The sequence below is a fragment of the Hipposideros armiger genome, unplaced genomic scaffold (assembly GCF_001890085.2).
Source record: "Hipposideros armiger isolate ML-2016 unplaced genomic scaffold, ASM189008v1 scaffold_718, whole genome shotgun sequence".
NCBI classification, from domain to species: domain Eukaryota; kingdom Metazoa; phylum Chordata; class Mammalia; order Chiroptera; family Hipposideridae; genus Hipposideros; species Hipposideros armiger.
Genome location: NW_017732068.1, coordinates 653,842 through 677,089, shown reverse-complemented (window position 1 = coordinate 677,089; position 23,248 = coordinate 653,842). Strand labels below are relative to the sequence as shown.

General features: G+C 40.2%; 1 protein-coding gene across 2 annotated transcripts in view; it reads left to right on the top strand.

Annotated features, from left to right (window-relative positions):
- Positions 1-23,248, top strand: part of GAP43 (growth associated protein 43) — a 98,446-nt gene that overhangs the window by 48,390 nt on the left and 26,808 nt on the right. The window contains exons 2-3 of one of the 2 annotated variants that reach the window (XM_019627180.1): positions 4,089-4,181; positions 5,152-5,770. In XM_019627180.1, the coding sequence (XP_019482725.1) occupies positions 4,179-4,181; positions 5,152-5,770 (622 nt within the window). In that variant the 5' untranslated portion in view covers positions 4,089-4,178. The remainder of the gene's footprint in view (positions 1-4,088; positions 4,182-5,151; positions 5,771-23,248) is intronic. The other variant, XM_019627179.1, reaches the window with a different exon arrangement.

The following is a 23,248-nucleotide window of genomic DNA, read 5'->3' as shown; positions in this document are numbered from 1 at the left end:
ATGTATTCCAGCAGTGCGCATTCATCTTTTAAATGGCCACTTCTTCCCTACTACTCCCAGAAGCATGAAGGCAATTCATCTACAGAACTGGAGAAGGTTGGCCCATCCTCCTCTCTCTCCTCCATAAGGGGCATTTCACTGGGTTTCTGATCTTTGACTAGATTCAAAGAAAGCACAGAAGCTCCATTGTAAACTCCTTTAATATTTGGACATTTTCTCTAAAGTATATGCTATCAATTATGCTTAAAAATAGAGTGAACTTTTCTGATATGAATTTCACCTCAATAAATTATTAATAAAAAACAGACTGAGTAATAAATAGATATCCTGATTTCATGTATATCCACAAGCACTTTATTCTGCTTCCTTTGAGGGCTGCATAAGATTGTGATAGGCATGAAAACTATAGTGTGTTAAGGAAAGCTTTGCTTAGGATATCTCTGGCCTTTCAACTTTGCTTCATGGAAATATCTTGTGTTCAGTCAAATTTAAATCTTTTGGTTTACTAAAGATATTCTCAGAAAGAGGAATTGGTGTACATCAATGATTTTTAAAACATTTAAAATTCAATCCTGCTTAAGAGAAAATGTGAAGTATTATAATAGTAGTATTTATAACTGGCAGAAGTAGATACAGGGCAAAGTTTTTCTGTGCTCAGAAGGTTGAGGTATTCCTATAATAATTGGAAAATGTTAAATGAAGTGGGGTGTCCCAGTTGAATAGATGGTGTTATTTTAGTTCTAAAAGTCAGGCATTCGTGGATTTTTGCCCAAAGTTCTTTGGTAACATAAAGAATGAAAATGTTTAGACATCTTAAAATGAATCTACCCCTTCCCTCAAAGGGGAAGGAAACTATTCACCAGAGCAACAATGTTGGGTATTAAATAACTACTTCATTTTTTTTTTTTTTAATTTGGGAACAGTGTGTTTTTCAAGGACCCATCAGCTGCAAGTCAAGTAGTTGTCTTCAATCTAGTTGTGGAGGGTGCAGCTCATTAGCCCATGTGGGAATCGAACCGGCAACCTTGGTGTTATGAGCCTGTGATCTAACCACCTGAGCTAACTGGCTGCCCCTTAAATAGCCACTTCTTATTTTTGGCTTTCTTATCTATGATTCTTAAATACTGATGAAAATTATAGCTCTTTCATCTAATGGATTTAGAAATTTGACTAGATCTCAATGAATTAATGTAATGATACCCTTCATTTTCTTCAGACTAATATTCATCCAAGATTTTAGCCTTGGTTGAAAAGTAAAGATTTCACATACCATAGTTTCCTTTAAGACTTCATAAATTACAGAGCTCCGAAATGTATTGGTCAGTAAAAATACTAAGCTACAGCAATGAAGATTCCTGAGAAAGTGATTGCAACTCGTAATGATACTCTTTCTACATATAATACCCTGCACTGGAGTGTCCTCCACTGAATTCACAGACAGCAGCAACCCCATGTACAAATGAAAGAAATGGGAAATTCCCTCAGAAAACGGTAGAGCTCAGCCCAAAGCTTGTTGGTGGCAAGGCTAAGTTTAAAAAATAAATCTATTTTAATGAAACTTATGGACTGACCTTTTAGCCACTAAATACCAGGATCTATTTTTTATGGCTCTCCTCCTTATATAACTCACGTATTTAATCTATTTGCCTTACTCTACTGGATGGTTATAAGATCAGGTGTCTACTCTGAGTTCCTGGTAAGTTGCTGATTGTTAAAGTACCATGAGGTTACTTTTTAAAAGCATATTTAAAAAAGAACCTTGTGTATCCTGTGTGGGTAGATGTAGTATCCATGCTCACTAGAGTGCCTAGAGTGCCTAGCACAGACACTCAGCATCGTTAAATGAATAGATGAATAAGAATGTGGACAGGATGCTTTATGGATTGTCTGCTACAAGAAAGACCAAGTGACTCCAATAAAATTGGACTTGGGATGGGGATGGGAGGGGAGAGGGCCTGAGTTCTAATACAAGTTGAGCCTCTGACTCATTCACTCATTCTATGAATTTTGGCAAGTCACTTTTCCAGGCCACCATGGCTTTTTCTTTTAGAAACTGAAAGGGTTGTGCTGAGCATACTGATGGCTCTGGTTTCCCTGGGTTCAAACATCCTTTGTCTTAGGTAAACTCTTCTAATTCTAGCTGGGAAAAAGTCTATGTGGCCTGACATCTTGGGGTTAGCTGTCTGGAACCCAGTCTAGGGAAACGTCTTCCTCCTTGTCTCGTCTCTCAAAAAAAATACACTTCCAGTCCAATTACCTCTAGTACTGTGAAAATAATTATGCCAGAAAATAACCCGTAGTTTGAACCATATTAATAGAATCAATTAGAGGTATGAAAGAAACACACACACACACACACACACACACGCACATGCACACACATGCGCACACATGCACACATGCACACACGCACGCGCGCACATGCACACGCACACACGCACACACTCTGGCACTCTCTAGCTTAAGACCCAGGCTTTCCTTAAATTTTTTTGTGCCTGGATGCCTCTGTTCAACCACTTAAGTCTGGCGTCATCTTAGGCTGGTTTCTTCTCTTCCTTACCCTTCTCCCTCCCTTCTCATCCCCTTTTTCCTCCTTTCCCTTCACCTTCTCTCTCTGTCTCTGTCCCTCTGACTATCTAAAAAATGCGTAAAAGTTGTCTTTTTTCAACCAATCTCTAGAATCCAGTTTCCCTAAATCTCTAATGTTTTAAGTGGTCCAGCCATCCCTCCAGGATGAGCTACAATCCCAAGGAGTACTTTGATCCCTTCTCTGGGTATATCCACCCATCTGGGTACCTCGCTCTTCCAGGATCACCTTCCCCTCTCACTCCTGACTCTGCTCTTTCATAGTTTTTTCCCTTCCTGCCCACGCCTTCCTCTCTTTTGTCCCTTATACTCTTGGATTGTTCAGGTAAGCCTGGTGCAACAATCTTGGCACCCAAGTCTAGCCTGAGCCTTTTAAAATAGTCATGTTAGCCTAAATGCTGGGTACAGAAACTTAAGTCCTGATCATTTGGAAAGTAAAGCAGCAGATGATCTGAGAAAATGAGGCAGTGAGGGGAGAATTAAGAGGAGCTCTTCCTTTATCCATATAACGTTTCTCTATCCCATGCAGATTCTCAGCTTCCTTCTTTTTATGTTTTCCATCTTTCTAAGAGTTTCATCAGCTTTGCTTTATGTTCTTATAAGGGGGGGGGGTCTAAAGTTATAGCTTTCTTGAGTCATCAGAGGGTCTTTTCTGCACACCTGCCCACTCTGAAGTAACTGGTTTGTCTATTCCCCAAGGAGCAGTATTTGTATTAAAGAACCACTTGGCATCAACACCCAAGTGCAGATGTCCTGTCACATAAGATGGTGCCTCATTCAGAAAATTCAAGCTAGAGTAAAATAAATTAACCACATCTTGGCTCCATGCTCCATTCACAACTGTTAATTTAACAGGGTTATGCGTCCATCTCTGAGCAGAGAGCTCCTGGCAGGGACAGCTGCTCCTGTACCTCAGATTGTGCTGTGTGTGTCCCAGTAGGAACCATGAAGAGCAGCAGGACAGCGAGAAGGTGGGGGTGCATCAGAGAACTCAGCAGTGAGGCAGCATGGCGCCCAGAGCAGAGAGCAGGCGGGGCCTCTGCAAAGTGCTTTTCACCCACTCCTTCCTTTGTATGGAGACATGCACAGTTAACTGAGGAAGAAGGAAAACTTTTCTTAAATTTTATTGGAAAATTGTCAGTCCTGCTTTTTTATTCTCACATGTAGCTTATTTTCAAAAGTGACTTTGCAGATCCCTTAGTATGTTGATGGACCTACATAACAGGAGGTTCATGTGCTTGTCCAAATTATGTCAGACAGGCCTGCATCATGATGAGCTGGATCTAGGTCACTGGGGCAGAGCTGGTATGACAGGTGGAAAGCATACCATTGTGTTGGCCTGCTGTGGCTTACCTCCTAAACTGGAGCAAAGGCGAAGGTCAGGCCAAGGTTAAGATGAGGGCCAAGCACAGGACTTGTGACATGAGAAGCACTCTTTTTATTATTGGTCTTTTGAAGGAAAGTTGCTGCATTGTTCACTGCTGTATTTCCCCATTGTTTAGAACAATGTTCACAAAAGTGAAGAAAAGTTATGTGCTCCAAAGTTGAAGGAAGGAATGAATGGAGACTATCAGTAACCACATTGGGGAACCATGGTGAGCAATGGAGTGATATAGAATTTTATGTACTTGCCTATATGTTTCTTTCCATAACTATACCTTCTATTCCTATCTTCTGATTTAATTTCCTTGTGGAAAAAAATTATTTACAGCATGTTGTAAATATTTTAAATATTACAACCAAATGGTAAAAATTTTGTATTCTAGTCTCTTGCTTTCAGTACTAGGGTGGCTCTATAGATAATAATATAGAACTAATTTTAGGTTTAAATTGCTTTGGGAATAAGAAATTGGGGTTTGGTAAATATATGCTGCTCTTTCAAAAGTGGAAACAGTGTTTTCTATTCTTTTTTTAAATTCAGGTTTTTTTTTATACACAGGGGAAATTAGACATCATTTTGTGACCAGCATTCTGAGTTACCACATTCCAGACAAAACCCTCAAAGTCCTGAAATTCATTTGCATTTGCATAAAACCCTGATAGAATTTGTTGTCTAAACCTTTACAATACTGTTTGCCGCAGATCTATTGATTTCATAAGCAGGGCTGAAATCTTGTGTAAAATAATCAGACTTTTCCATAATACTTTTTTAAATCATGAAGTTTGAACCGAGTCCCACTCAGAAACCCTAAAAAGGCATTATCTTTCAGAGCTGTTTGATTAAAACCTAGGGTGAATGTGATTTGAATTATCAAAGCGCATCTACAGAAAGGCTGGTTTAAGTTTGCAATGGAGAGACATTGAGCTGGGGAAAGAAATACATATCAAATAATGCCAGCGATTCTGGAGGGCCGAAAGGACGTGAGTTTTCCCATAAAAATAGTGTGTTCTCTATTCAGACCCCTACCATGGAGACAGAGGAGGCTTGATTTGAATTTCTACAGTATTGCTGATTTTTGTACCTGGCGTAGAATAAATCATTTGATAAATATTTGTTGAATGCTGTGATTTGCAGGGGAAAAACATCACTCCATCTCTCCTTTTCCCCCTACTTTCTCCACAAAGGTTGAAAAAAATGATGAGGACCAAAAGATCGAACAAGATGGCATCAAACCAGAAGATAAAGCCCATAAGGCCGCGACCAAAATTCAGGCTAGCTTCCGCGGACACATAACAAGGAAAAAGCTCAAAGGAGAGAAGAAGGGTGATGCCCACGCTGCCGAGGCTGAAGTGAGTGAGAAGAAGGATGAAACCCCTGTTGCTGATGGCGTGGAGAAGAAGGGGGGAGAAGGCCCCGCCACCACTGAAGCAGCCCCAGCCACTGGCCCCAAGTCTGAGGAGGCCGGCAAAGCAGGAGACACTCCTTCAGAGGAGAAGAAAGGGGAGAACACCCCTGATGCTGCTGCAGAGCAGGCAGCCCCCCAGGCTCCTGCCCCCTCAGAGGAGAAGGCCGGCTCTGCTGAGACAGAAAGTGCCACTAAAGCTTCCACTGACAACTCGCTGTCCTCTAAGGCGGAAGACGCCCCAGCCAAGGAGGAGCCTAAACAAGCCGACGTGCCTGCTGCTGTCACTGCTGCTGCTGCTGCTGCTGCCACTACCCCTGCTGCAGAGGATGCTGCCACCAAGGGAACAGCCCAGCCTCCAACGGAGACTTCAGAGAGCAGCCAAGCCGAGGAGAAGCTAGGTGAGCTGCGGTGAGGGTCGGAGGCCATGGATGGGTAGCCCATTGGAGCCTATTGGGAAGGCCAGGCGTCTTGGGCCATTCAGGGAGAGGGGAAAGGTCTAGAAGGCATTTTTAGGAAATCAAGGAAAGCTGTGCTTAATTCCCCAAAGTGACAAGACTAAGAACTAACTCTGGCCAGTTATAGCCCCACGTATCTCCAAGCCCAAGAGAAAACTCAGGCAGGTCTGTGTAGCCGCCAGTACTAGAGAGACCTGGCAATTATCTTGTTAATTGGATTGGCATAAACACTAAAACTAGGTAATCCTGGTTTCAAAAAAAATATTTTGTGTGCTGGTTAGACTTAGTTTAGTAAGTAATTTCTGAGGCCATTTTCTGGATGGGAATTAGCGAATGTGATGATTTGGCTCTAAGAAGTGCCTGTTATGAATACAGCCAACTCCTTATTGATTCAGATGATCTAGTTTGTGAATTGCCGGCAGCAAAAACATAATCTCAGACCACCTTTCCCTTATCTGACAATATGTTACTGGGCCTTCTCCCCACCATCAAATTGGTGAGTAGTGTGCGTATGTGTGTGTATACTCAGAGAATGTTAATTGTAACATTAGTCGGGGTCAAACTAATTAGGAAAATAAGTCTGTTGAAGTTGCCAAAAACAAAAGAAAAACCCCAAATATAGAACATATTGTGAAATCAAACATAAATTATCATTTTATTATTAAAGATGCTACTTCTTACCATATGCATAAATAACTGAAAATTGACTGATTACAGAAAGGCTCTGGAGGCTCTTTAGTTTGGAGTTCTTGCAAATTGGAGTGTTTTCACTATTATTGACCAAAGAGCCTGTGCAGAATTGAAAGGGAGCATCCCCAGAGCAAGATAAAGTCAACAGACCTTTACCTCTGGAGACTAGACTCTTTCCCCACCCCACTCATCCATAGTTCTGAGGGAGGCAAACAGTTTGCTGAGTCTTTCCCCAGCCTCATATGACCCATGAATGCCTTTCAGCCCCAAAGACCTTAAAGATAAGGTTGCTTCTGTGCCAGTTTGAAAGATTGGGTTTAATCCTTTAGAACTTCATGGACTTAACCCATGATGTGTCCAAGGACCCAAATTTGGACTGGACCACACTGTGCCCTTGGGAAAGGACCCACTGCATAAGGATGCTCTGGAAAATGTTTTGGCATCTGACCAATCCTAGATTGACAAAGTAATTATTGGACATGAGCCTTCATTTCCATTTTTCCAAACTAGATACTAGAGAATGGCAAGTGATTATTCTAGATATTTTCAGGCCTATCTCTTTCATGTTACCCCAAATTCTGTGAGGAAAAAGCTAGATTATATTATTATTGTTGTTAGCATTCTCTAGCTCCCCCAAAATCACACACCTTTCTATCAGTGACTCATTTTAAATCTTTATTCTAACTATATACCTGCCCCAGGGCCAGGCCTTGGGGTTAAGAAGAAGTTTTTCCTGGAAAAGGTAAGGCATGTTATAAAGAATGGGGTGTTGATTTTAATTTACTCAACAAAACAAATATCGTTAATGACTTTTCTTTAGGTTGAATATTCTAGCCTCAGATAAGATGGCTGGAAATCACTTTGCATATGACAGACTACCTATTATGTCATTTTCATAAATCTTATAAATTAATCATTTATTTATTTATTTACTTATGTATTTATTTATTTTAGCTGAGCCATTCTGCCACTTGTTGGCAGCTCAGTGGCAGCTCAGCTGGGGCCAGGAATTGAACTGGCGACACTTTTGTTCAGAGCTTGCACTCTTGAGTGAGCTCTTAACCAACTGAGCCGCTCAGCCAGCCTAATCATGTTTTTAAAATATAAGAAATGTTCGACATTGCTTAGACCATTTTTTTTTAAGATTTTATTGGGGGATTGAGGAAGGGGAACAGCCAAGTTGTTGTCCTTCAATCTTAGCTGTGGAGGACACAGCTAGCTCAGCTCCAAGTCCAGTTGCCATCCGGCTGCTCGTTGGCAGCTTGCGGCCTCTCAGCTTAAGGTGCCGTTTTCAATTTTAGTTGCAGGTGGGCATAGCCTTCTATCCCATGCGGGAGTCCAACCGGCAACCCTGTTTTTAGGAGCATGTGCTCTCACCAGCTGAGCCATCCTGTCACCTGTCGGCAGCTCAGTGGCAGCTCAGCTCTGGCCTAGCTCACTGGCCCATGTGGGAATCGAACCGGCGACCCTGTTGCTCAGAGCTCATGCTGAGCCACTTGGCCAGCCTGAGCATTGTTTTTTTCATTTCTTTTTTTTATTGGGGAATACACATGGTCATTGGTTACACATTGTTTTCATGCTACAATGGCATAGTTCACTCTTTTAAAGAGGGCACAGCTTACAGTGGCTCATGCAGGATCGAACCGGCAACCTTGGTGTGATCAGCACCAAGTTCTAACCAACTGAGCTAGCCCGTCATCCTCTAGACCATATTTTTTAACTGGGACTTCTATAGTTGTGAGCACAGACTGAAAGACATGATGTGATTTTAGGTGTACAGTCATGTTGTGGTTTAATAGAAAAGCAGACTGCTTGAATGAATGAAAAGTTTAAAGTACAATATATTTTTAAGAACATTTAGTTTTATTACTTTTCAACTTATGATAATCCAAATGAATAAAGTATTTTATGTGCTACACACTCAATAAATGTCAAATATAAAATGAATGAAAATTGACTTGACTTAATTCATAGATGACTTGTTCACTCATTCATATAGTCCTCCTGCAAACTTTGTGTGCTCTGTCCCACATTTTACAAATTCCATTGAAAAACACCTCAATTAGTCTGATTTTATTATGTGCATTGAAAGGTAATGGAAGGGTGTAGGTCAAGTTCAAATTGAAGGTAATCACAACAGGCCATTTATTTTACATTGTTTCTGAGCTTTGGCTACATATTGTCCTCTGAGTTAGGTCCTGAAATGCTGCTTGTAGTTTCTTTCTGGACTGATGGATCTATTAGCCTTGTCTGCTGTATGTGACAAGCACAAATTACCTGGATATGGTGAATTTTACAGAATCACAGAAACTAAAGGTGACAAGATCTATTACAGCATCTCTGGCCCAAATTCCCAGGGGCCCTGTAGGGCATTTTCCTCTATCTCACATTGGATATATTTAACCCGGATTTAAAATCTGGGTTAAAATAACAGTATTTCCAACTGGGCTCTACTGTGTGGAAATGGATGCTTACCTTGGGTTGCTTTAGGATTCTATAACTGCCTGGAGGGATCATCTGAAAAGGTAGAGCAGTGTTAGGGCAGAATAAGTCAAAAGAGAGAATTCAGGACAATTTCTGTCAGTTAAGAGGGTCAAAAATTTTGTCCCAAATCTGAGCACTGCTTTAATACATATGGAAATGCTTTGTAAATTATAAACATGTTGTTTATTTTACTTAATTTACCATTTATGGGACTGTTATAGGTGGATGCCATTTGCATTAGGACTTTTGGAGTTGTTTTTTTTAAATCCTCCAAATATGCCTCCCTCTCCTTGCTTTGCCAGCCTGCCTGCCCATCTCTCGACATACCTATGATCAAAAGATTTCAGTGTGTTTCTGATGATGATTCCTTTGTAGGAAGATAAGTGTTGAAAGACTCTCTAGGCCACTGCCTTCCTTCAGCCATGCGGAGAGAACTGGCAAGGCTCCTTTAATGACTGTGCCATTGCTGTCTCCTCCTGGACAGTATTCCTGTGCCCACTGGGCTGTCAGTGAAGACATTCTCTACTATGTCTCTTCTTCTCCTTGATACCCTACTGATTTTCCCCAGTGGAGGACTCTGAAATTTCTGCTGTGGCCATATTCCATGACATAGTATTACCAAGGTAACACATCCAGGTGGCTAGAAATCAGACATGTTGATGGGGTGGCTGCCACAGGTTACTTGACTGATACTAGTAGGAAGTGTAACTCTGAGTTACCCTAGATTTTCTGTAGGTTGATCTTGGCTGCATTTTCTTCTCATGGTCTCATTACCTGTCTTGAATTGGGGTCATTAATAAAAATCTGGGAAAGAAGGGAGTTTTATTTGCCCTTCTCTGGCTAGAAAAATTAACTTAGTGTCTCCCTACCTCCCTTTCTCCTCCCTTGTGTGCTTCGTTTATCCTTCCCTCTCTTTTTTTTTTCCTCTCCCTTTCTTCCTTCCTTCTTTTTTTCTTTCCATTTATATTAACTTTCTACTGTGCTAGACATTATCACAACGATGGATATGATATGGTTGCTGATCTTAAAAGAGTTCTCACTTGGTAGTGAGAGTGGGATGGAATTCAGGGAGAGGCGTTGGAAACAATCACAGTAGTAATTTTAACGCAAATTCTGCAAATAGGTATGGAGTGCTTCTCTGTGCCAAGGCATTGTGGGACACAATAAGAATGAGACGGTGCTTCTTGCAGCTTGATACAGGCCATAAATAAATTTTTATATAATGTGTGTCTCTACGGCTAAATTACTAGCAAAAAAAAAAGAGATGCAAAATGTATATTTCCTGGAATGATAATTATGTGTAAGAAAGTGAAATATTCTGCCCCTGTTTCTGGAGTTGAAGAAATTATTTATGTTCCCCAGAAAAATGTTTGCCTAAGGCCTAAGGTAACCAACCATCCATAATATTTTTATCTCTCCGAAAGCTAGATCCACTTCCACCAAGCTCTTAGATGTGAGATTTCCCGAGGATATTTACACTTATTTGGCAGAGTGCCTCATAGGCGGTTTTGATTTGAAATGTGGTTTTAACCACTTCCCAAATTTATACACCACTCATAAAGAGTGAAAATTTGGATTGTGAAAGTCCATAAATGCTGTCTATAAAACATGGGCACCCTGTTAGATACTCAGTGGCATGCTGCTTAAATACTGTTGATCATTAAGTTTTTATGGTGCTCTTTTATATTGCTAGAGTAATCGTTTTTATTGGTGTTTCTTGACAACAATCCAGTGGCATTTGATAATATTTTCGTTTCTACTTTTACATTCTGAGAATAGGGGCTAAGTAAATAGGTATTGTGCCCAAAGGCATAGTCAGTGACAAAATGGATCAAATTGATAGACCTCTAATATCCATCCCTTAACTTCAGCCCTACAATTCTTTACCTCTCTTTTAAGGCGCTATGTTTTATCTCAATTCCTGCATTTATTTCCTCTCTATCCTAGCAGTTATGACACATTTTGATTATTGTTGGGAAATATGACCCAGGACTTTCCTCAGGCATTCTCTGGCTTGCATATGCAGTAAGATAACGCAGGGGAAAGAACCGTGGACTAGAATAAGGAGACCAACATTCTAGTCTTAATATTTCTACCAACCAACTATGGGAGTTTAGGCAGGCCACTGCTTCTCTCTGGTCCTCAGTTGTCTCATCTTCAAGAGAAGGAGCTAGGAGAGTTAGTTTTTAAGATTTTTTTTTTCAAGGTTTAAAATACAGAGTTTCTATAATTGCACTGTATGAGCATTTATTAAGTGGCAGGCCCTGTGCTAAGTGCTCTGTGGGGATTATCACATTTCATCATCATAACCACACTGTAGTGTAAGTACTATAATTTCTTCTTCCCCTTTACTAATGAGGAATCTAAGGTTTAGAGAGATGATGGTGGCACCTAGTCATTGTCGACAGCTAACAAGTATTGGGTTGTCGAAAAAGTCGTGACGCATGTTTGTGACAGATGGCACTAGTTCATTTTGGGAAGTGCTAGAGTCATTTGCATCTATGTTATTGCTATGTCACTTGACATATGACAGTTTTAGCTTCATTCTAAAAAAAAATTGAACAATTTGGTTGAGTTTTGGAGATTTTACAACAAGCTGAAGGTGGAAGACCAAACTGTGCATTTTTGCCATATTTTACTGTTTTACTTCCATAAAGGGAAGAACGCACATCAAGCTTGTGAAAAGTTGCATAAAATTTATGGTGACAATGCTCTACAAGAACTTCAGTGCCAACAATGGTTCATGAAATTTTGTGCTGGTGATTTTGATCTCAACGACGCTCCTCAGTCAGGGAGGCCCACCGAGGTTGATGACGACCAAATAAAGGCATTGATTGAGTCAAACCCATGTTACACAACACGAGAGATTGCAGAAACATTGAAAATCCATCACTGAAGTGTTCACAGCCACCTGAAGAAGCTTTGATATGCAAGCAAGTTTGATATTTGGGTTCCCCATGAATGCAAAGAAGTTCATTTGACAGCGCATATAAACATCTGCAATATGCTCATTAAACGTGAGGAAAACGATCCATTTTTGAAGCCACTGACAACTGGTGATGAGAAGTAGATTGTTTACAACAATGTGGTGCACAAACATTCTTGGTCCCAATGTGATGATTCGCCTCAAACGACATCAAAAGCAGACACTCATCAGAGGAAGGTTATGCTCTCAGTGTGGTGGGATTTTAAAGGTATCATGTTTTTTGAGCTCCTACCAACAAACCAAATAATCAATTAGAATGTGTACTGTCAGCAATTCGACAGTTTGAATGAATCCATCATCCAGAAACATCCAGAGCTTGTTAATTGTAAAGGAGCTGTGTTCCATCACAACAACGCAAAACCACACACAGGTTCGATCACCTGTCAAAAATTATTGGATCTTGGACGGGATGTTTGCCACACCCACCATACTTGCCTGGCCTTCCGCCATCAGACTTCCACTTGTTTTGCTGTCTTCAAAACTCTTTGTGTAGTATAATGTTCAATTCTGATGAGGCTGTAAATCAGCACCTTGCTCAGTTTTTCGCAAATAAAGACAGGTCCGTCTATGAACGAGGAATTATGAAGCTCACTGAAAGATGGCAAAAAGTTATCAAACAAAATGGGCAATATATCACTGATTGATATTTGTTCTTTATATAAATAAATGACCTTTGAAAAACATAGACAAAATATGTCATGACTTTTCCGACAACCCAATAGCTGAATCAGGAGCCTGACCCTGATGGCCTGATTACAGAGGCCACATATTGAACCCTGACACGCCCATAACTACTATTCTGGAAGAAACAAGAATCAAGAGAGATGTCTATGAACCCTGACATTGTGTCCTAATCTCAGGCCATACCCCTCATTTGTATAAATGGATACTCCAGACATACATTACAGATGAGTATCCAGTAACTAATATAACCATATAACCATAGTCCCTGGTCATAATTCCTTCATAGGCCCATCACCCCAAAATTATTGGGAATATTAAAGTAGTTCTGAGTAGTTCTTAGTCTGAAGACCTTCACATTTTATTAGCCCTAAGAGAGCTGTAAAGATCAGTTGAAATTGATTGCTCTTATCAGGAGTAATACTGACTCCATTAAATATTCTGGGAGAACTAAAAATTAGAAATTGAAATGTTCAGGTCTCAATCAAATGGTAGTAATTTCATGTATTATAGGTGATTCCTACTCTAAATTTAGCTTATAAGAATTAGTATCTTTTAAAATTCTTGTTTATATTTCACCCTCTTTTGGCAAAGGCATTTCCAAAGGACCCTGATACCTTTATATTTATAACTAAAATGAAGAACTGTGGACAGATTAGAGAGCAATCACTATCTCTTCAATTAAAAAAGTGCAAGCAGCAAAAGATAAGAAGAAATGTGTTTTAGAGTCAGTCAAGAAACTCATATTGTGAGGCCTTTGATCCATTTCTTTTATAGCTCATATTCAATAACTACATCGCCTTATAAAGAAGTGAATGAGCAGAAAGGCATGTAAATAACTCACCCAATTTTAAAGCTGTGAAACTATATTTGGAATTGAAAAATCAAACAATACATCTTAAAATATAGAATATATTTCAAATACTAATGCATATTCATCAATTTTTTTCTTTTTTTCTACACACACACACACACACACACACACAATCCCAGAAGGATTAAAAGGAAGAGAAAGAACCAAGAGGAGCAAGTGTTACACAGTCAGTCCATTTGGCTGAGCCTGAAGAGAGAGCAGGGCACTCAATCTAATGGACTAAAAGCATTGAGTGGTCATAACTCTTAGTCTGTTCTCATAATCATAGCTTCATTAGATAAAGAATGAAAAGCTTTCTATAACCAGACATAAAAGCAAGGGAAAAAGGAAGCCAATGGTGCTGTTTAAAACTATAAGACTTGAGCCCTTGAAGATCTCCCAACATCATATTGTTTATAGCATGCATGAGCAGGAGAAGGTTTGAAAGGGATGTGTATGTAAGTTTTGCCAGCCCTCTTAATCACGTTTGAATTTTGTGCCATAAGAAAATGGCTTAATAAAGTGCTGAACCTCAGACCAATTCGTATAATTAAGAAAATTTGAATTATAATACTTCCTTCTTCAAAAAAGCTTTAGCCAGTTATTGATCTCACAGCAATAAAGCTTGGCTCTCTTAGCAAGTAATTTATTTCTAGGTTTCTTTAAAAAAACTGCCCATAAATTATTTTCATAGGAATAATGAATAGTATGATGTTTTTAATAGAGCCAATATCTTATAGGAAGTATATAGTGCAAACACTCTATTTTCAGCACAATAGACAAAGCACCACCTAAAATCAAGAGACCTGTGTTCTTTTCAGATTCTGCTAATGATTTCAAACCAGCCCTTCTACCCTCTGGGCTTAGTTCCAACATCTGTAAAGTAAGTGTGTTCAACTAGGTCTTCTCTGCCTTCTAGCTCCAAATGCAAGTACCCAATGCTAGGTTAAAGAGGCATCTTTGAAGTGTGGGCAAATGGCCTCTTAATCTACCATCCTCACTTTCCTGTGTTCCCTTGTTTTCTAAACTATTAGATCGTGGGTTTAGGGGATAGGGCTGAGAGTAGATAAGTCTGGATAGAGGGGCAAAGAATCCAGGAATAAATCAGCTCTAAAGAAAGTTTATGGTTACACAAAAGGCCCAGGAGACTGCGAGGAAATCTCAATGAAAATTTCTAATCTACCTTATACCTGAGATTGAAAATAAAGAGTTGACAGTGATGTTTTCTTATATGGTTTGAAGTCTTGCTTATTGCCCTCCTAACCCTGTTTCTGAGATGGAAAACTACAGCTATACTGGCCATAATTTGTTGTCAGTAGTTTCACTTTAATTTTAGACTTAATTCATTATTTATTTTTATACCCATCTTATTTTATTAAAGTAACTAAAACAGCTTTGAGAGTACATAAAGCATTAGATTCCTGTATAGAGCAAAGGCAGCGTCTAACAGATAATTGTGATTGATCACTTTTAAGGATTTTGTCAGTAGACTGTCATTAAAATATAAGAATTATATAAATAGGCCTAGGACAACTTTCCTGCAATTCTTTTATTCACTCTACAGTTACAGTAATTGATCTTTGACCATTAATGAAATTGCCCGACAGGCCTAAGTGTTTGGAACCGGGCTATAAACATCCTTAGAAAAGATGGTGTAAATGATGAGCAAGTTAGATGTGATTCTCTTATTTGAAGATATTTTCAGTCTTCAAATCACAAATTATGGGATTGTGGGAGATAAAATATTTCAGTTTGATCATCTCACATCATTCTATTTATAAGGGAAACTACAATTCTTAAGGTATCTCCAGAGGGGAAAAAAGTACCCAGGAAGACTATTTGCCCTTCCTTATAAATCATGCTCAATATTAGTGTTCTTTCCTGGTAGCATATATATAGTCAAGTAAGTCCTGAGGCTAGTTTAAAAATTTTTTTTCTAGTATGAGTTGGTGGAATCTTTTGGATTTGGGAATGGAGACCCGAAGCCATTTACTAAAATGGTCCCTTCTTGTTAGTGCATGGTGAATGTATCTCTCAGATAGAATGGAGATGAACATCTGTATACTCTTCAAGAATCTTCTCCTTGCGTTGGGTATGAAAAAGTGAGTAATACAATTTAGATATGCTTAAGCACTGTAGTCTGTAGTCTACCCTTCTGCCAACACAAACATGTATGTAGATGCACGTGTGCGCACATGCGCGCACACGCACACGCACACAGATTCGATATATATAGGGACAGGCCTGCCTAAGAGTTCAGGCTGTCACAGGGAATCTGGAAGAACAATGAGCTGCACGTTTTCTTAACTCTTCAGGAGAGCTAGAAGTGTAGAATGGCTCCAAGATCATCCCTGTCTCTCTCAGGGCATGTGTGCAAAGTAATGCTCCTTTCCCTGCTGGTTGTATTACCAGGATGTGCTTGCAATTCTACAATGAGATGGAGAGAATTAGAGGCTGAGACCAGGCAGGCTATCTATGATGAAATTTATAATGTATGAAAATTAAAGCCTTGCGGGAGGCCAAGTGGCGCGGTGATTAAGAGCTGGCTTGGGACGCCAGAGGGCCCCGGTTCGGATCCCACATATGAGGGCCAGTGACACTGCCCTCTACAGCTAAGATGCTGAACAACAGCTCAACCTGGAGCTGGGTTGCCGAGAGTCGCCAGCAGCGGCGTAGGCTGCAGCCACTGCTGCAGTGGGTTGCCATGGGCTACCGTGTGTAGCCAGCAGCCAGTGTGAGCTGCCAGCAGCCACAGTGAGCAGCCGTCCAGAAGCCGGCGACTGATCTGCCTCGCCCGAGAAGAACTCAATGCTGGTACCAACTTGGGCCAGTGAAGCAATGTCCTCCACAACTAGACTGAAGAACAAGACGACAGCAACTTGTCTGTTCCCCTTCCCCCAATGCCCCAGCGCTGTTCCCATCCCCCAATTCCCCAATTTTTTAAAAAAAAGAAAGAAAGAAAAGAAAAGAAAATTAAAACCTTGCTTCGGCTAATTCAGGGGAAAATAGTCCAGGAAGACTTCTTGGTGTTGAGGTAACCTTAGCCGAGCTTTGAAGGACAAGATGTATCTAATGAAAAGGATACCTTTTATTTAAAAAAACAAACAAACAACTCAGGAAACTACCTTTCATTCAAATTTACACAAAAATACAAATAATTTAATTCATCATAAGTCAGCAGCAGCTTCTAAAGATTAACCCTTAGTCAAAAGAGTAGCCTCCATGCTATGTTGTGTTTATTGTTGAATCTTTTGCCCTTATAATAATGATTGAAAAATAGAAGACAGTAAGTCTTTGATAAATTAATTAAGAATGAATGACCAATGTTGTCACAGTAGAGGAAGTCCAAAACTGACCCAGGAAACTAGATTAAAACTTTGGGCAGGCAAATTCCTTGAGTTCTTTGGGTATGAGCTTTTCCTTTCATAAAACAAAAGCGTTGGACAGAGGGTCACAAAATCACCACCATTTCGACAATGCCCATGTTCTAACACATTCTAACCTTATATGCAGATTCTAAGTGGCAAGGAGAGACAGACACTTGCACACCCAGAAAGCTGTGCTGCTGTCAACCTTCTGCTCTTTCGGAACCTGAATATAGAAGCTTGCTGGGAAGTCGTGTTGTTACACAGGGGTGTTCGTCATGCTCGAGGCAGCCAGATTTCAAATCACTTAGAGCTTCCTAGACCCATGTGAGCATTTTGCATTATGTTTAGAACCATATTGAGAACTGGAGGAAACCAAGGCTGCTCCCTTCTGAAAGCAGGTGATTCATTTCATTCCAGCCCTGTGAATGACCTGAGTGTGTGGCTCTTGCCAGCATGTGACAGGTACACCCAGGGAAGGAATGGTCTGCCAGGTTCCTTGGCTCCTTTTCCCCATCTGACATGTTCTAAGCAATCTTTGCAAGGTGTTAAGAGTCACCTGAACCTGCTGTGCCCCACTATAGGATGAATTGTTAATATGTTTCCCAACCCACAGTTTTGGGACTGAGACCAGAAAATAGGCTTTCCCGTTCCTGTTGTCTAGTCTCCATTCCCACAGTAGTATAAACATAATTTGTTTACAGCTCGTGAGCCATTCATACTACAGACCACAGGGGACATTGGAGTGGGAGGTTGAACAGATTTTTTTTTTCCCCACGTATATACTGTAACTTGAAGCAACTCTCATGTATTTGATAAAAAGACAGACAGGCCCCACTTTGTGAAACTGTCTCTAGTCCAATTTAAAGGGCTAAGAAAGTAAGAGTTTAGCAATGTCATTGCAGCATTCTCCCCGTTGGTGTAATCAGATCTTTTTAGAAAGAATAGCAGCAGTGGAAGATTTCTTTTTCCCTTCTTCCTTCTTTAATATGGATGGCCTAACTATAGTAGGTTGATAGGAGAACCGGGCTTTTATTAGAAGATACAAATCAGTTTCCTTTTTCTTGCCAGTTTTTAAAAAAGGAAAAACAGAGGCTAAAAATGAAGCAAAACCCTGCTACTTTCTGATTAACTATTTATGCTTTTTACCCCAGCAGAAAAGCAGACATTTAAGATGTACCACTGTATTTATAGGACATTAACAGTGTTCTGGATACAAGGTTGGTGCAGTTGTCAAATTACATATCACTTTTGAACTTTTATGAGGAGAAACCCTTCTCTGATTTCCTAATATGCTGATAAAGTGGGTTTTGTAAGAGTATCTATCAATCAACAAATGAAGAAATTGTTTTTCATATTCAAGAGTAGGCTGTGACTCTGATTACATGTTTATCACATCAGGAGTCTCTATCGTAGGATTAGTTTGAAACATGAGTTAGAAAGAGCATTTATCACATTTTCAGGTATCATAAAATAATATTGCTCTTCCCCAGTCTTTCCCTATATTCATTTTAGTCATTGGCCTTTTGCCCTGAGGTACATGATGATTGCACACAGATATATGTTACAATGTAAAAAAAAAAAAAAAAGAACAACACACACACACACACACACATACACACAAAACAAAAAAACAGGACATAAATCATTCATGGTTGATGGTTTTATCAGATATCTGCAGTGGTGCAGTGGTGTGCTGGTAAACTGGCTCCCCAAGAAAAAAAAGAAAGGAAGGAAGGGAGGGAGGAAGGAAGGAAGGAAGGATGAAAGGAAGGAAGGAAAGAAAGTAAGAAAAAAAATACCTCACACTTAAAAAGCCCTGATTTATAGTGTTTGCCAATCTGTATGGTATAAATATTCCCATCATGGCTGACTTTAACCTACCAATGAGTTGTCACTAAACACACAGATGGGGGGTGATGCTAACAACTTGCTCTCAGTAGCCAATGTGAGCCAGCTCCATCATACCCTAAATCAATATATTTTAATAATTTAATGAATTTTACTTTTGGTAACTCTAAAATACTGGAACAGAAATCATCAGCTCCCAAACAATGTTTCGGTATAGAAGCACATAAATATGTAACACTCCCCTAATTATATACCTACGTATGTGATGACTTGAGAACTAATTTTAACATTTGCAGTGATTTCTGTTATGTGTTGGGCAGTTAGAGGTTAAGGAAAAGGGTAGAATTTAGAATTATACCTGCTATTCAATTAAGAAAATAATTGTACTGAAGGGATGACTATGTTGTACTCAAAAGTGTGATCTGAGCTGCACCTTTTGAATGAATTGAAAGGCTTTTTTATCTTTTCAGAGATGAATTCAGGGTTGGATTGAATTGTAATCACTGCTGACTTTTCTAACTTCTACTGTAGAGGAAGGGTTGCTCCTTCCTTTCTTTTTTTTTTAAAGATTTTATTGGGAAATTGGGGGAGGGGAACAGCACTAGGGAATCGGGGAAGGAGAACAGAGAAGTTGCTGTCATATTGTTCTTCAGTCTAGTTGTGGAGGACATCGCTTCACTGGCCCATGTTGGTGTTATCATTGCACTCTCTCTGGGTGAGGCAGTCGCTCGCTGGCCATTGGACGGCCGCTCACGGCAGCTCATGGCAGCTCACGAAAGTGCACGCCAGCTGCCAGCCAGACCCACTGCAGCCTATGCCATTGCCGGCAGACTCACGGCAGCCCAGCTCCAGGTCGAGCTGTTATTCACCATCTTAGCTGTAGAGGGCGCAGCATCACTGGCCTATGTGGGAATTGAACCGGCAGCCCTGTTGTTTAGAGCTTGTGCTCTTACCAACTGAGCTACTCAGCTGGCCAAGGAAGGGTTGCCTCTTTCTTTCCTCCTAATAATTTTGTGTGAATGATGTTTTTAATTCTAGGGGAAGCATTGTGAAACAATGAATTCATAGAGGGGAGAATAAAACGTTTTCATAAATCTTAGCCAAGGCACCATTTGGTCAAGTGATTTTCAAATACATATATACTAACCCAGGAAAGAGAGCTGATCTGGTTGAGAATGGTAGGGGAAAGTGGAGATGGCCGGAGAGGCCCAGAGCTCCTGTTACTGTTTCTATCCCTCCTCTCCAAATGAATTTTCTTTGGGATGTTAAGCGCAGTTCGAAAAGTACAAATTTAAGGAATTTCCCTGTTAATGACTTTGTACCTATGGCCTGCAAATAGTTAACGTCAAGTCCAAATCTGTCACTCTCACTCACGGCAGCTGGTCTTCACAATGAGCATGGATAACTGCGATCATATTGATTCAAGTAAATTATGTGTATTACTTAGGTCAACAGGAGCCACCCCCTCATATTACAGTTCCGGTGTACAATTACAGATAGGATTAGTCTGAGTAATCTCTAACTGTGGTGTTAGGTATATTTGATTTTGGAACCATATAGTATTAAAGCCATGAAAAATGTATTTTATAATAACGTTTTATAAGTAATACACTCAAGGACATTTAATTTTCTAAAGCCTTGTTTTAAAGCTCTGAATCAGTGAATTTTGAATTATGCTCCTTGGAACCCTAGAATTCCTTGCACTTGGAGCCCAGGAATTCCAAGCACCTCAGAAGTGGCTTATGGGTATTGGGTTATTTTGCAGAAGTCAGGCAGGTAGAGATCTAGGTCCAACACAATCCCACAATCCTCTATTTCCCCGCTGACTATTTCTGGATCTTGGTAAAACTTTGATATTTTAACTAATAATTATTGAAAATTACTGTTCTAAACTGAAGGCCAATTTCAAAAGTCCTTGAATTTTGGCATGATTACAACTTAACTGAAGATAGTTCAGAACTCATCTTTTCATTCAGGTGTCCACTCTATACTTAGCTTAAAATGTCTATTTTACAGACAGTCTTCCCAGATATATTACAGGAATTATTCAAATTCTAAGAATTTGGGTATAATACAAATTATAAACAAATGGAAGGTAAATGACTCACCCAAGGCTACCTAATCAAAGCTAAGTAAAATTACTAGTCCATGACTTCTGGGTCCTTAGGAAAAAGAAACACTAATCATGCAATAGTATTGTTCAGTTTGACTTCGATTTGCAACATAATTATACAATACAAACAAAACAGTCTCTCTGATGAGATACCACTTAAGGAACTCCATGTATGTAATGTTGAAATATCCACAAAAAAAAGATTTCTAGAAAGTTAAAGCCCAAACTCTGTCTCAAGAATTCTAAAAAATCTGCCTCCTTTCTTTCTCCCAATCCTCAGCCCCAGCGGATGATAGCTGTTTATACCTGTTGGAGGACGTCTGAAAGGAAAACACCCATGAGTAATGGGGCTAGTTCTTATTTAACTCCAGATATTAACATCCTAAATGTCACTTGAATGGTTAACGTCATGTGAAACATTCTGGCTGGGTAAAAGGAGTAGATCCAATATTGTCGTGATAATCAGGGTTAGGGTTTCAGAGGCTGCAGCTAATTCTTTTAATTTCTAATAGATTGCTCTGAAGACCACTCATACAAAGCTACAAGCTTATCTCTATCCATATAAATACCCTACATAAAACCTTCCAATGCAACCTGAATGAAATCTAAATCATTACCATGGCCTAGGGGCCAGATATGATCTGACTTCTGCTTAGCTCTCTGATCTTATGTCCTTCTGCTCTGACCTTCTTTGCTCTTCTCTAGCCATACAACCTGTTTTTTGTTTTGTTTTTTTAAATAATAACTTAGAGTCCAAGGCAAGCCCTCTTCTCTTTTTTTCCTCCCCCCATTGGGGATTCTTGGGGAACAGTGTGTTTTTCCAGAACCTATCAGCTCCAAGTCAAGTAGTTGTTTTCAATCTAGTTGTGGAGGGTGCAGCTGAGTGGGCCAATGTGAGGATCGAACCGGCAACCTTGGTGGTATGAGCACTGCGCTCAAACCAACTGAGCTAACTGGCCGCTCAGCCATCCAATCTTTGTTAATGTCTTTTGAGCACATTCAGCTTGTTTCTACCTCAGGGCCTTTGCACTTGCTTTCTTCCTTGGTCTTCCACAGCTGCCTCTTAGCACTGTGGTCTCTTAGATTTAGGTCTTTATTTGGATGTCACTTGCTCAGAGACTTTCTTGATCATTTGACCAGAATGGTGCCACCCCTGCCAGCCCTATCAGTTCTATATTTTTTTCCCATATCACTCTCAGTGCCTAAAATGACTGTATATGTCTATATAAAATGACTTATTTATATATCTCTCACCAGACTTTCCATTTCTTAAGGACAGGGCTTGGGCTCTTAAGCACAGTATTCCCAGTGCTCAGAATGCAGTCCGTCACACAGAGAGCCCTCAGTGGATGCCCACTGATTGACCAATAATATGAACTTCACCTAGGGAGAGATTTCTCTTCATAAGCAGTTTGAGAAAGGGAAAGAATTATTTCCTTTTCCCAGTTTAAAGCCCACAGAAGGAGCTAAGAATTTTTCAGGCCACAGTCCATTTTTATTGCTTGCAGCCTAGCTCTTTTAGAATTTATAAATTAGCAACCTCTTTTCTATGACCTACTTCTGAACATCATCTAGGCACCCAGACACTCTGAGTCTGGATGAGGGTGTTTGGCTCAGAAGAAAAATTGGATGGAGTGTGAAAAGTTCGGGTCCCTAAGAAGAACAAGGTGGGATGTGGGCGGGGGCTTCTCGCTGAAGGAAGAAGAAAGGGGAAAGAGACGGCAGGAAGAAAAGGGTCAAAAACGGGAGAAAAGAAGAGGGCAAAGAAAATTAGAAGAGAACCAGAAATGTAAGTATCCGAGGAGGTAGAAAGAATAAGGAAGGAAGTAGAGGAAGAAGAGAAGGTATAACAGAAAAGAGAAAGAGGGAGTTAGAGGAGAAAGCATGGGGTAAGCAGGGCTGGGAGGGGTAGTTAGAGAAGAGGAAAGGCGCTGAGCTAGGTACCAGGAGACTGGGCTTCCTGTAGCTCTGCTGCTAACACACTCTCTGGCGTGCGCAGGACAAATGTACCTTCCTCTCTGATAAAAGGCATCTTCCATCTCTAGCATTCTCTGTTCTTGACTTCACAAATAGCAGGCCCTGAAGGGCTCCCTGGCAAATGGATTTTCTGTCTCTGAGCAGACCTAAGTGGCAGATGGGGCCTGGCTCCCCAAGGAGAGACACCTCCCAACACACACCAGGCTCATTATTGTGAGAGCCCTCTGCAGCACCAGTCCCCAGCCAGCCCTGCCTCAGCAAACCAAGAGATGAGACACTGCCTCTGCTTGCGTCCAGGCAGGGAAAGAAAACAGAAGCTGAGCTTCATTATCCTACAAGTTTAAATGTGGGACTGTTTTCATACAAACACATTATGAATTCCAAGGTGTGTTTCAGAAACATTTTTTTCTTTTCGCTTTTC